This window comes from Lissotriton helveticus, chromosome 8 (genome assembly GCF_964261635.1).
Source record: "Lissotriton helveticus chromosome 8, aLisHel1.1, whole genome shotgun sequence".
Taxonomy (NCBI): domain Eukaryota; kingdom Metazoa; phylum Chordata; class Amphibia; order Caudata; family Salamandridae; genus Lissotriton; species Lissotriton helveticus.
In genome coordinates this window covers 807,782,398-807,796,687 of record NC_136069.1, presented here as the reverse complement: position 1 = coordinate 807,796,687, position 14,290 = coordinate 807,782,398, and the positions used below count along the sequence as shown (strand labels likewise).

At 41.5% G+C, this 14,290-nt stretch overlaps 1 protein-coding gene across 1 annotated transcript in view; it reads left to right on the top strand.

Annotated features, from left to right (window-relative positions):
* Positions 1–14,290, top strand: part of NALCN (sodium leak channel, non-selective) — a 3,094,418-nt gene that overhangs the window by 2,562,016 nt on the left and 518,112 nt on the right. Inside the window, exon 19 of the mRNA XM_078657626.1 lies at positions 4,589–4,730. Coding sequence (XP_078513752.1) covers positions 4,589–4,730 — 142 coding nt within the window. The remainder of the gene's footprint in view (positions 1–4,588; positions 4,731–14,290) is intronic.

The window sequence follows — 14,290 nt, the reverse complement described above, 5'->3', positions numbered from 1 at the left end:
CTGCCTTACCCAGATAATAAGCCCCCCCATCGGTCTCCCCCTTTGCACAGCAATGGCAGGTTTGTAAAAAGTAATAGAACCAGATCTAAATACCGTTTCCACTAACCAAGTCTCTTGTAAAGCCACAATATCATTGGTATCGATAAAGGACCGCCAATCCGTTGACTGTAGGTTATTTTTCACGCCAGCTATGTTCCATGAAATAAGGCAGAAGTTACATTCCTCATTCTGAATAACTCCACCATTTTGCACCACACTAGATCTTTCCTCGTCACATATATCAGCCCTAACTATTTGTAAACTCATTTCCTCTTGATTTATTGCTAGGGAACTTTCATCAGCCTCTATAATAATTTCATTGGGAGGTTGACCACCTAGGGGAGTGTTTCTATCCAATTGAAATACCCTCTGTTGATCACTAGGTTTGATGAGGCCCATCTCTTCTGAATCCCTATTAACTGGGTGCACACAATTACAATCTTGAAACTAACGTACTGTATTCCCTTTTTATATTCTGACAGGTCTATTCTGACAGGTCTGTCCTGTTGAAATAAAATAAAGGGTGAGGTCTTTTTTATTGCATCAATGGTACCTTTACTAAATGGAGCAGTACTTCTTAAAAACGACTGTGACAACTATATGAATGAAAATACTTTGCCTCCTGAAGCATTAAGAGCACTGCCTAAGGCTACCTGGCACAACATGTTGATGTGTTATTCACTTTCGAACACTGGAATGTGGGCTACAAGCAATTTAGAGTGGAGCTTTGCTCTGCTTTGCAATAGTTTGCGTCAAGGGGGTCCCATAAGGGCACATGGGTGTCTAGTGCAAACACCCACGGTTTTGGACCCAAAAGCCTATATGCCAACACTAATAGACATGGCTTTGCGCCAAAATATAGCGCCTCTGTGAGTCAGGGCTCAAAGAAGGTGAAAACTTTTCTTTTCTCCTAATTTTTTGTAACTTTGCATGTGTTGTGTACTGCAGAGCACACATAACAATTGGGAATAGTTTAAAAGTAAGTCAAAACATTTTATTTTGTACTGGAAGGGTACACTTCCAGAACAAACCTATGTGAGACTTTCTGCACTATGGTGCAAAGATGTGTGTGTGTATGGTGCTAGGCAGTCAGAAAGAGTGTCAGAAATTGGTAATGGAAGAAAAATAGTAAATTTGCCCTCGTCAGAAGTAATTGTCCATGCAATAATTTTGTAAAGTACTTTTTGCCTATGCACAAATCATGTATCCCATTCTTTTTTCTTCAGAACAGATATGGCAAAATAGCGATTTGAGGACCCTGGTACATAAAGTGAGTCAGAGAGAGAGAGAAATAATTTTGATTTTGCTTAATAACAGTGCCCAGTGATTAGAGGCTGCGTTAAAATAATAGACACATTTAGCAACACTTTCAGAAATATGATTGTACCATTTTTCAAAGAGCGTTATTTTCCCACAGTTAAGATATGTAATTTAAAGTTAAAAGTACATATTTTTGGCTTCGTTCAATTTTTTCCATAATTTGCCTTATTGATGCTGAGTTGCAATGCCAAGGCTGAATTTTCAGTGCAGCATAAAAAAAAAGACTAAACTCTGCAATAAAAAAGATGGCGCCTACTGTGTCAAACATCAGACAGCGATGTGGTCTCCTGCCAGGACCAGGGAGCTAAAAAACAGAACCCCGAGAAGATGAAACATTTCAGACAGGAAACCTTATCACTTCAGATTTCGTTTTAAAGCTGTGTGACATGAGCACGCGCATTGGCGTTGTACCATGGAGCATTCTGTTGAGAGAAATGGGAAATAAATGTGCATCTGCGGTAAATGGAAAAAATTATAAGAGACTTCACGCTAGGTACAAAATTGCCTGAGTACCTGAAAATTGGTGTACTGTGGCTTGGGCAGGTGTTCTTTGAACTTTTGCAATGTTCTAAAAGCTGATGGATGTCCATGCTTACTTCTGATTAGAACAGCCTTCAGGTATGTTTTTTTTACGTTGAGGGATATGTGCGTTTAATGAAAACTCCTGCAGAATATTTTTAAAAGCGGAAAAACAAAAGGGAATTATTATATATATATATATATATTTTTAACTTCTTAAATATTTAATTTAACTTATAAATAAATATTTTATTTAAACTAACAAACCAACTTTGGCATATCAGGTATATGAAGGAAATATGGAAGATCAGGAAATTATATAGCTTTCAACATGTGATTGATTATTAATGTGCTATATCATCACAGAGAGGTATGCTATTGACTTTACGTTTAGGGTAACGGGTAAGTACCAGAGTGGATAACTCAATGTGGCCCTTATGTGCTCATTTTGAGTCCTGTTGTAATTCAGATTTCGGTAGAAATGGGTGTTTCTTACCTGATTGGAATTACGTGGGAAAATCCACGCATTGTGTACTTTTCACTATTTGTATTTCACCAGAAAACCCTGCTGATCAGTGAATGGTGGAAAAGTGCTCAACAAAAGGCAACACATACGGAAATCATTATGAAAAACCTGGATTCTGCATTTGTGCTTCATTCCCAAGAGGAAAACTCAAAATGCTGGCATGTTAAGTTGTTATATTGTTATGTTATATTGTGGTATGTATGTTTGGCCTGGGAGTACCAGACTTTGAGTTGTACTTTCTTGCAGCTCAGCTTCAGCGGATCATGAAATGGCTTGATGGGGTGGGCTTATCGGAACTTGGTCAGTGAACCCAATCAGGGACTCCTGCTTGCTTTGCTGTTGCGCCCGGCGCTCCAGATTCCCCGACACGGGTATCTTTTTGTCTACTGCCCTGAGCTGCTGGCAACGTAGGCTGTGATGTAGTGGTACGGTGTCCCCTTATGCCCTGTATCTCCCTTTTCGGGTCCTCCCTCATGGCGACCAATTAACTTTCTTTAGTACAAGGCAAATGGACTCCTGGATGGTGGCGGGGTTGATGACCCTGGGGAACTGCTTCCAGACAAATGTCTTAATTCCCTTCGGAGAAGCTGTGGACCTAATGTAGAAACATTGGTGTCTGACGTCACATCCTAGGCATGGGCTGAGGAAAGGAAACTTCAGAGGGGGGCAGCAAGGGGTGTTCGTCAGAGACCTATTGAACTGCTCTGGATAGAAATGGTTGATGAATGGGAATCCCCTGGGGCTGGGACTATAGTAGACTCTGAGGAGGGATAGACTGTGGAGTAGAGTCCTGGCAGGAAAATTGAACCAACCCCCCACTGGATTGGTGATGTGCTGGCCCTGGAGTTGCTGTAGGGAGCATGGGTTTCCCTTCCCTGGTCCCCTTCACCGCCCCTTTCCTATTTCTCTGCACTTGATATTGCTCGCACATTCAAAATTGAGTCGAACCTTGGCAGGATTGATGGTGTGCATGTCCCGGAGCTGCCATAGGCAGAGTGGATTGCCCTTCTCAGGCTCCCTCAGACCCACTCCTGCTTCTCGGCAATTGATGTTGTTCTTACATTCTGCGATAAGCCTTAGACATGCATGGGCATGGTTATAGTTTATGTTTTGAATTATTATCTTATGGCATCTTGTGCTCCTGAAAGAGCGACCATAACCCCATCCCTTGTGGCGGTTTGTTTGCTCCTGCTTGCACAGTGTGGACTAATAATTGTAAACCCAGTAAACTGATTCAGTGTTAATATTGTACTGCATTGTTGCAATCTTTGAAATGTCAATAAGCAAAAGTGTTAATAATAATGGTATGCTATGTTATGTAAATTTGTAGAGCTTACTAATACTATCACCTGGGAGGGTTTCCTGGTGCTGAGCAGGTGTGAGCCTACCCAAGCCTAGGGCTTAGTGGAACTACTCGAAAAGCCAGGTCTTCTGCTTCATGTAGAATTCAAGAAGTGAAGTGGAGACTCTAAAGTGTAGTACCAGGTCGTTCCACGTTTTAGGAGTGATGTAGAAGAATGCTTGACTGCCGGATCTGTTTTTCCGTATGCATAGGCTTATAATCTAAGAATGATATGGAAATACTGCATCTGGTCATTACAGTGCCACCTGATATGAGTAATATTCAAGTTCTCATTACAAGGAGACTGAAACTGTATCCCCAAGGAGTACATCCCTAGCCAATTCTGACTGGCCTGGTGTTCCCAGACCCAAAATTATTGAGTGGGAAAATACCAGGACTTATTTTTGTAGAAAAACCGGAGATGACTCTGTGGTCAGTTTCCACCCACTCAAGGCAGGTAGAAGATGTTTGGGCAGGTGGCCCTATTAAAACATCTCATGCTGATCCAGCTTATAATTCCCTGTTTCAGGACTTAAACTCATTAGGTCTGGAATTAGGTGTGCAGATACCAGCTGGAATCAGTATCTCCAGACCCAGAATCTTCACACCTTAATTCCTTGCAACTCATAACGAGGGCCTGATGCAGTGTGATCACATCATTTTACTGTAGTCATCGTTAAGCATCCCTAAAATTATTTCAATGTTTAATCACAGCATTGTTCCTGTAGCAGACAGTTGTGGGCTCCCTCTCAATCGCGGGGTAAAACATATACCCTGTCCACTATGAAAGAGGGGCATGTTTCCCTGAATAACTTGTTTCTACCATCCTTTTCTTATTCAAGGGAAAGTTTTATGAAGCAATTTATCGACCGTCAGCAACAGGACACCAGTTGCTTACTACGCAGGCTTCCGTCTGCCTCCTCCTCCTCCTGCGACCACTCCAAAAGATCTGGGATTGAGGAAAACAAATACATTGACCAGAAGGTAAGGAACAGAGAGTATTGAAGCTCACTTTTGTGTTAGTTGATTTTACGTTCGATCTCATGAGCTCTACATCTTGCTCTTTTTTGACACTTTGTTTATCACTTATTCACAAAGTCAAATTCTTTAAACAGTTCAACTTTTTTAGAACTTGACATAAAGAGGTTTTTAAGGTACAGAAGCTCCGACTTTCCTTTCTAGACAATTTGCCCCACCATGGGACGATTTATTTATGCTTCCTCTTTTTCGATAAATGACATTTTAACTCTCAGCTCAAACGTACCCTATAAGGTAGTCATGTTCAGATGAGTCTCCCACCCACAAAGCCCATTGCCTAATTGTACGTACTACCAATAGAGTGAGATTTACCATATTTACCATACTAGGGAGCAAGGAAGTAATTCTGGTTATAGCATAACCTAGGATAGATTTACTAGTATTCAAGCAGCACAATGCAATTCTGCACAGCACATATGGCATTATAATGCATAGTAAATAGACTCAATGTTTTGCGTCTTGCTGCACCACTGAGCCACCCACACAAAACTTTATTACATTTAACCTTTAGTTTGTAGGCATTGATACCTGTTGACAAGTCTTGCTTAAGTTTCTCAAATCTTACAGTAAATTCACAATTATTTTGCTGAGATATCAATTAGGTATAAGGTGGTTTTTCCCCACAATTAAAATGCCTGAGTACAAAGTTCAGTTTACATTTTCCTGACACCAAAATGCAGTAACTTGCTAACGGGGCTAATACAAAAGTCTGTTCCACTCTTCCAAAAAACTGAGGGCCTCATTTACAATATTTTGACGCGCAGCAGTGCAGGAAGCCTTCCTGCTGCGCTGCCGCGTGTCAAAACAAAAGCGCCATTCCTGTCCTTCCCGCTGCACCAGCGCACAAACAGTAGCCATGCGCCAGCGCAGACACCCTTTGCATCATTTTGCAAGGTGCCTGCACTGAGGGGATGATTGTTTTTGTGCAGGAAGGGACACCTTCCTGCACAAAAACAATCATTGGTGGCATGTTCCTCTTTCTATGTGTGCTGCAAAATACAGCATGCATAGAAAGAGGGAAAAAAACTTGGAGAAATAAAAGTATTTCTACTTGTTGCGCCTCCTTACGCCTCCCCTGGGGAGGCGTAAGATTCTGACGCATTCCCATGTTAACAAAATGTAACTCTGAGAATGCCTCAAGTTCCGGGAACACCCACATCAATACCCATGGAATGGCCCTTTCATACAGACTTATGCGTGAAAGGGAAACATATTTACAAGGCCATGAAAAGTCAAGCAGGGTGACTTAACATGGCCTAGTAAATATGGTGAAGCCCATTGTGCTGCCGGTGCTTCAATAAAAGTAACACACCGGTGGCGCAATGGACTTGTAAATAAGCCCCCATATCAGCAAGACAAAGCATTACATATATAACCCTGCAAATGTAATCAGGTGTCAGGCCTTGAAATTTCCTGACCAGTATTTCTAGTAAACAGTTAAGGGCTTAACTGCTTTAAGTTTTCAATGATTTTTTTGCATATTTCAACTAAATCATACAAAAAGAAAATGATGTAATAAACATCAAAACATTATACATTACAACTAATTCATCGAATTGCAGAACAATAGAAAGCTTAGAAAAAAAGAGTAGGATAACATAATGAGAAACAGGAGGCAAGCAATAGACTCCTATGCCATTGAGATAATGAGCATAACTAACTACAAAGCAAGACATCATGATCTTCCCACAAAGATGGAGGAATGTAGAAACAGTCACTTCACTCATTATAGCTATCTTTAAAAATTGTGTTTACTCATTAGAGTGGATGCATTTACACAGCAAGGATGTTAATTCAGCAACACAGGGTGCACAAACTGGCTGATAAATATGAAAGTAATGGCCTAGGGTTGCAGTTCTATATCGATTTCCATTAGCCATTACTCCTATGTTTATCTATCTTTATGAATACTTCATTTCGGCCACAGGCCATAGACGTTTGACAAAATAAAATACAAACCCTGTCTTCATTGATTCACATCACATTGCACTTAATGACTCAAGCTTTAAAATGTGCATAAAACAGAATAAACCAGGAAGCACTTCTCTAAGAAACATAGTTGCTGAGAAACCGCAGTATTTTATGTTAAAAACCACATGTTGGCATGACTCAAAGTAGTTAAGTCAGAACATCATATCAGGTTTGTGATTAAAATGCAGGTCCAAATCGCAGCGACATTGTATACAATAGCACTATATTTATTTAATAAGTGTTAAATGGTGGTAAAGTGGTTACTGCCAATATATTCCTCATCCTCACCAGTGTGTATGCCAACAGCCTTTGGGACCATAAAATATGGTTCATAACTGCCCCGCTGTCCAGTGGTATTATCAGCAATATCCGAATGCAGAGGAACTGCAAAAATGCCTGACAACCCCTCTTCTGGACAATTGTACCCTTCCACCGGGTTCCAAATAGTCCTCAAAGTTGGAAAAAACTTCCAAGGTGAATGATTTTTCATTCCAACCTAAATCATCACTTTTGTCTGTGTTTATTCTTACAATTTCCTCAATCCAGTAGTTGATTTAGTTGAGTACGGCTTCAATTGCAGGTGCCTCATAAAACTGCAGTACCCTTGCATAGGAGGGTTAGATTTTCCTAACCTGTCAGAGTTTTCCTCAGGACATGCGGATATATATTGGGTGAAAGGGTCCAGCGAATACCTTGGCGTGCATACAAAGGTATGGAAAGCCAGTCAGTCAGTCAGAAAGCACAAACATCCATGTGTTATTCCCCATTGCAATGAGAAAAACTTGTAATAAGAGCACATCTGCTAGATTGCTAACGTGGTATGGGTATTTAAAGAGTGAGGAACTAGCACCAGTTCTTTGAGGTCAAAGGTGCTAAAAATATTTTCCGTCTGGGAGTGCCCATTGTGAAAGGATTAGGGGTGTGAGAAATGTAACTGCTACTAAAAGAGGAGATGTACCAAACAGGACCATAAGAACGCATTTATTATGCGTGTTTTAGATACTACGCATCCCATAAAGCAAAAAATGTGTTCTAGGTTGTTTGAACCCACCTTGTTCCCACCAAGCTTCAGAAGTCAATGAGCCTCAGGTGTAATCTGCATGCCTTTGGGCTATTTGAAACTACTTAAAAGTTTACTTTGCAAAGCAAGCAAATGTGTTTTGTTTTTTCGTGTGTTAGAAAATCGTTGATATCCTCCTACCTTTTCCCACTCACTACCGTACCACAGCGTGTCACTAGGTTCAAGTTGTAAACTTCACAGAAAATGTCTACATCTTTGAGGTAAAAGAGTTAGAAGCGGTTTTTCAAAAAAGGTTAACTATTGTTTGAGTATCTGTAAAAACACAGCTAATGCTGCTGGAACAATCACGCTTTTTAAAATCTCTTTATTGGTATTTTCTATCAAAAAGGCTTTACATATGTTGCCAGAATCAATGATGTACATTTTTATACAGTGGTGCAACAAATACATCTTGAAAAATCGACATGGAAAAAATCTTGTTAGCTAGTTGCATCATGTGTCGAGGTTTTTCAGAGGGATATCTAAGAAAAGGGAGGAATATCGAAACAGGAGCCCATACATTTTAGGCCACAGAGAATTAGCCAAGCTGTCAATACACCAATAAAACTTTAAAGAACGGAAAAAAGATAAATTCAATAACTCCCAAAACTATCTGGCAGGCGCTGCTCAATGCAGCTAATTGGGACCAATAGGATGTAATTGATATCAGCATTTCATAACATAAGAGATGCGATGTGACATATTCCTTCCAGGGGCCAAAGGGTCCAGGGGATACCTTTTGTATTTATACCCATTGGAACACTAGTCTCCCTCCAGTGTGTGAATCATAGGCATGGGAACCGTTAGGTCATCTAATGGACTCACTCAGTATGGCTCTCCAAGTTGGGGGTCCAAGCCCGGGTTTTGGGGGGGAGTGAATTTACCCGCATGCGCGCTAGCGGTTTTCCCGCTGCGCGCTGCGATTTTAAAAAACCCGCGTTACGTGACGAGCTCAGCTCGTCATCAGCGTAGGGCAGGTTAAGCCCATGACGAGCTGTGCTTGTCATCAGCCCCGAAGGGGTTAAGCTATCGAGAAATTTTAGAACGTAGGTGTCCCACATAGGCGTTGTGCGCCTGATGGATGACCCTTGTGCTAGTACCTTAGTCCACACATTCAGCAGCGGAGGGCAATCCCAAACCATGTGTATGAATGTGGTATCCAGGTGGCCACATCTTGGGCATGTAGGTGACACAGCACGGAACATCTTGTGAAGGGGATGCTGTGTGAGGTAAGTTTGATGTACATAGTTGAACTCAGTGAATTTTAAGCGAGCATTACGCAAAACCCACAGTAAAGCCGCATAAGGAACCAAAACCGTTTGTCGCCTCAGTCCATGTGTCAAAAAACATTGCAATCCCAGATGTCATGGCGGCTCTGCCTGTCCAACAATCACACTTCAGTGACCTTTATTGCTCTTCCTACAGCTGAACTGTACGGTTATCTGTCTGTGCTCTACCATCTACAGCAACCCTACTTCTAGTGACCCTGTCCAAGGTACTTGTAATCAGGCCTTAGTTGAAGAACTTAGAAAAATAATGTTCCACATTTTTTTAACCACACTTCCAACAAAAAATGGAGCCCTGCACATTTAATCTAAACTTTTGAAGAGGAGTACGATATAAACTTCAATCATTGGTCAAATATTTGCAATTGAGCTTTGTGTGTAAGAAAGTGCTGATAGGTTTCCAAGTAATTTCTTCTCTGTTTCTGAGATGTTGTCAAGAGGGTTTCAGAGATGTTTTTGAGAGGATTTCAGTACAATTACATCGGGTCTTAGCATAAGATTCATAAATGAATGGTTGCAGTGTTTTGCATATGTCAGTGGCATTTATTAAGGGATTTTTACTTTTCATCAAATGTAAATTAGGCTAGTTCGCCTATTTTAAAACTGAGATAATGATGAATGGCTCCTGCAAAATCTACAAAAAGCAAAAAAGCTGGGTTCATTTAAATCTTCCAGATTCGATCTCAGCTTCCAATACCTCATCACAAACTCCTCAACATGATTCTTTTTACGAATATTTTTTTTGTTCCCAGCCCTCTTCTTCTGTAGGCAACTCTTAGGGGTCAACTCCGATTTCGTCCGGAAGGGCTCTGAACCATGTTCGGAGCCCTTGCGACCGAATCGGTCAGTGCCGGACGGATTCCTTCCTGACCGAGCCATTCCGATGGGCTCGGTCGGGAAGGAATCCGACTCGGATATTCGGATTGCGGATGACAGGCTCGGAGAGCCTGTCCGCTGTCCGGAAATCTTCCAGTACTCTCCTGGTCACCTCTGTGCGACCGAGGGAATACAATGGCAGCTTTTCACTTTTTCGTGCCGGTCTCTCCAGCACGAAAAGGAAGTCAGACGCTGTCTCTGGGGGCCCCCAGCAGGGCCCCCATGGGTGTGAGGCCGCCGGATGGCGGCCTGGGGGCCCCTATGGTGCCCCTCCATTGATCCCTGCACCTGGTGGCAGGCACCTTGTGGTGCCGGCCACAGGGTGCAGGGATGAACTGCACTCCTGCTTTCTACATGCAAGCATGCTTTCCGGTCGGAAAGCATGCTTGCATTGTAAGGTATACAAATGCAACCGAACCCTGTTCGGTCGCATCGTACTAGCAGGGCTGTAACCGACGACAGCAGGTCGGTCGGTCGGTCGGTTACAGCTCCTGCCCGATGTCGGACGGACTTAAGTCCGTCCGACATCGGAATAGGCCCCTTAGTGGGGTCCTTTGGATCAGTGCTTCTGGTAACAGGAATACGTTAAAGTTCCGTATGACGCACATTTACGAATATGTTTTTAGCTTTTTTAGAGCGTGATCGCATGTGGCAATTTAAATTGTGTTCTCTGCGGAAAAACCGGTTTGCGCAGGGACTTCAATTATAATGGTGCACTGGTCCCTGTAATTTCAAGGTGCAAGAAAGTTCACACCCTCCCTTAAATTTCAGCACAACAAATCACATAGAATTTAAGAAGGAAAAAGTCCCCAATATTTAGAGGGCTTTGTACGGGCAAAGTAATCAATAAAATGCACCGCATGAAAGGCTTTCCACTTGAACATTACAATATGTCTGCTATGATAGTGTTAGTGATTTTCATAATCTATATATTTAAAAATGAATGTATGTCTGTCCTTTATGCATTACTACACCATTCATCCGTTCGCCATGAAACTTTGGGAAGTTGTTGAGTACACTACAGCGAAGGTTTCTGCATACATTTTTTTTAAATATTGGCCCCCCAGGGCCCTCATAATCTTTCGAATACTGATGTACGCACAAGATGGAAAAACAAAAAATCGTGTATCCACAAGCACTGGAATAAATAAATAGAATTAAAACAGCATTCATCCGATCGCCAGGAAACTTTGGGAAGTTGTTGAGTACACTCCCGCGAAGGTTTCTGGCATAACATTTTTTGAAATATCGGCCCCCCAGGGCCCTCATAATCTTTCGAATACTGATGTACGCACCAGACCGAAAAACAAAAAATTGTGTATCCACAAGCACTCGAATAAATAAATAGAATTAAAATGACACTTTGAAATGTTTTATATATTACAATGAATAAGTTTCAATAAAAATTACACAATGTAAATTGAATGTTATCATAACGAGTTTCCTTGAATTTCCTTTTTTCGGAGATCGCAGCAACGCGCGACGGGTAAGCTAGTAAATAAATAAATTCATGAGTTAAAGCTCCAGATTTTGTTGGAAGCAGAAAGTCAATCAATTAGGTCTTAGCTGGTTTACCATGTTGCCCTTTCACCCAAGGGCTTGCTCCAACAGTGTCATTTCAGGATCAATTTGTGTTATTCACTCACAGGCTTTCAAGGGTTTAGTAAGACAATCCCTACAGGTTACTTACTCAATGCCAAAAGGATGATCAATCTTTCTAAATTGTGAAATGTTACAACTTTTGAGGTACACTGAGTAGTAATGTGCTTTCAAAGTCACTTAGTTCATTGGAAATTGCACAGGAACATAACACTGAGGGCCATATGTATCAAGCTAATTAGCATTCGCAAAGGCCGAAATTCGCAAATGCTAATTTGCTAAATGGTATGTATGTAACATTTTTGCTGCAAAACAAGGAATCGCGAAATTTGCTATTCCTTATTTTGCGATTGCACTTAAGGAGTCGCAAATTTTGCAACTCCTTACATGCAATGTATCAAAGAAAAAATACTTCAAAAATGCCCATAACTTCTAGTTGGTGGTAAGTTGCAAATCCTTTTAAAAAATAAATTTTATTTAAAATCCAAAGGTGCCATATGACGCTCATACATGCCCTTAGGGCATGTATGTGCGCCATATGCCCCCACATGTCATTTTCAGGGGTGCAGCAGGGTGTTCTTGAGACACCCCTGCACCCTTGAAAATATTCCTAAATTGCGATTAGCAAATTGCTAATCGCAAATTTCCCCTTCATTCCTATGGGCCTCCTGGCCCATAGAAATGAATGGGAAATTTGCAATTAGCAATTTGCTAATCGCAATTTAGGAATGTTAAGGAATCGCTAAAAAGAAGCGATTTCCTACATACATACCATTTTGCAAATTCTAAATAGCGATTCCTTAAAAATCGCTATTTAGAATTCGCAAATCGGTACTATGATACATATGGCCCTGATTGAACAAACAGATAATTTTCTGTGTATTATTCTTTATTTATTTCTGTAGAGTGTACGAAGTCCAAATGAACACTGGAGCTCTGTATATAGACAGGTGAAGCAGTTCAAATAAACTAATATGGCGTAATAAGCATACCTGGAAAAACTGTATAGAAAATTAGGTAGTCATAAAAAACAATATGGAGGGAAGTCATGTCATGGGCATCACCCCAAGCAGAGGAAAGAACACTTCATCAGTTAATCATAAATATTGCTTCAACTACAGAGGCATAAACGTAGCAAAAGTAGCTTGCAGTATGTCAGGAAGCCAAGCCATGTGCCTCGTCCATAAATAAAGACAGGGAAGTGCATAGTCTACCAGACAAAATGCCAAAACTGAAGAGAGAGTCGAACAGCAAATGAAAGGTATCACATTTCACAAATGGTCCGAATATTTGAATACAAACAATGACATTTGAAACACTGTAGGAATCATTGTTCTGTCTTTATAAGTAACTAGCAGGCCGTCCCGACGTTGTCCGGGTATGAATTGCTGCCGGCCAGTAGTATATTGTTTTGTAGGATTTCGTTTTGATAGCATTTCTTATCTGTGACAGGCCTGTGAAACGCTCCGATTCACAGTGCACTGCTGATGCACTTAAGAGTGCGCGTTCAGTAGTGTGTGAACTCGAGTTTCCCTACTTTATTTTTCCTTGCAATATTATATAGCGCGAACTCAACAACATGGCATGAGCACAATTTACATTACAGAAGAACACATTCATTTGTGGTAGGCACGGGGAGACAAAGCGATTTGCCTGTAATCACAGGATGTTGAGCTGATGCCGAGATTCGAACGTAGCTCCCCAGCTCTAAAGTTCGCAATTCTAGAATTTGTGGCGGGAGGTGTGTCTAAAAGTGTATGTAGGTGCTGGCCATCAATGAGAGAGACCTGTGCATTTTTCAAATGGGTGGTGAAAAAATATGAGTATGTTGCTGGAGATGTGGGCCGTCGTGCCACCAATGTACTTACCGGGGGAGGGTAAACACCCATTATTCCGCAACTTTATTTCCGCATACCATCACTCCGCATACTTTCATTCCGAAAGTACCATGACTCCGCAATGCCATTATAACGCATGGCATTACATTTTATATGCTTTTACCACGCATTCATTTACAACGAAATTCGTTGTAAATGCATGAATGGTAAAAGCATGTTTTTTTTTAATGTTTGGATAAGGATAGTATGGGTGTAGGGGTATATGTTTTGGGGTGTTTGGGTATTTTAAGGGTTCAGATATAGTTTTGGGTTATGGGGTACATGGGTAGTTTTAGGGTTTAGGGATAGGTATGGGTTTTGGGGTACAGGGGTATTTTTAGGGTTCAGGGCTAGGTTAGGGTTTTGAGGTATAGGGGTATTTTTAGGGTTCAGGGGTAGGTTTGGGTTTTGGGGTACAGGGGTATTTTAACCGCATGCGCGCTAGCGGTTTTCCCACTGCGCGCTGCGATTTACAAAAACCCGCGTTACATGACGAGCTCAGCTCGTCATCAGCGTAGCACAGGTTACGCTCATGACGAGCTGAGCACGTCATGAGCGCCGAAGGGGTTAAGGCTTCAGGGCTAGGTTTGGGTTTTGGGGTACAGGGGTATTTTTAGGGTTCAGGGCTAGGTTTGGATTTTGGGGTACAGGGGTATTTTAGGGTTCAGGGGTAGGTTTGGGTTTTGGGGTACAGGGTTATTTTTAGGGTTCAGGGCTAGGTTTGGGTTTTGGGGTACAGGGGTATTTTTAGGTTTCAGGGGTAGCTTTGGGTTTTGGGGTACAGGGGTATTTTAAGGGTGAAGGGCTAGGTTTGGGTTTTGGGGACAGGGGTATTTT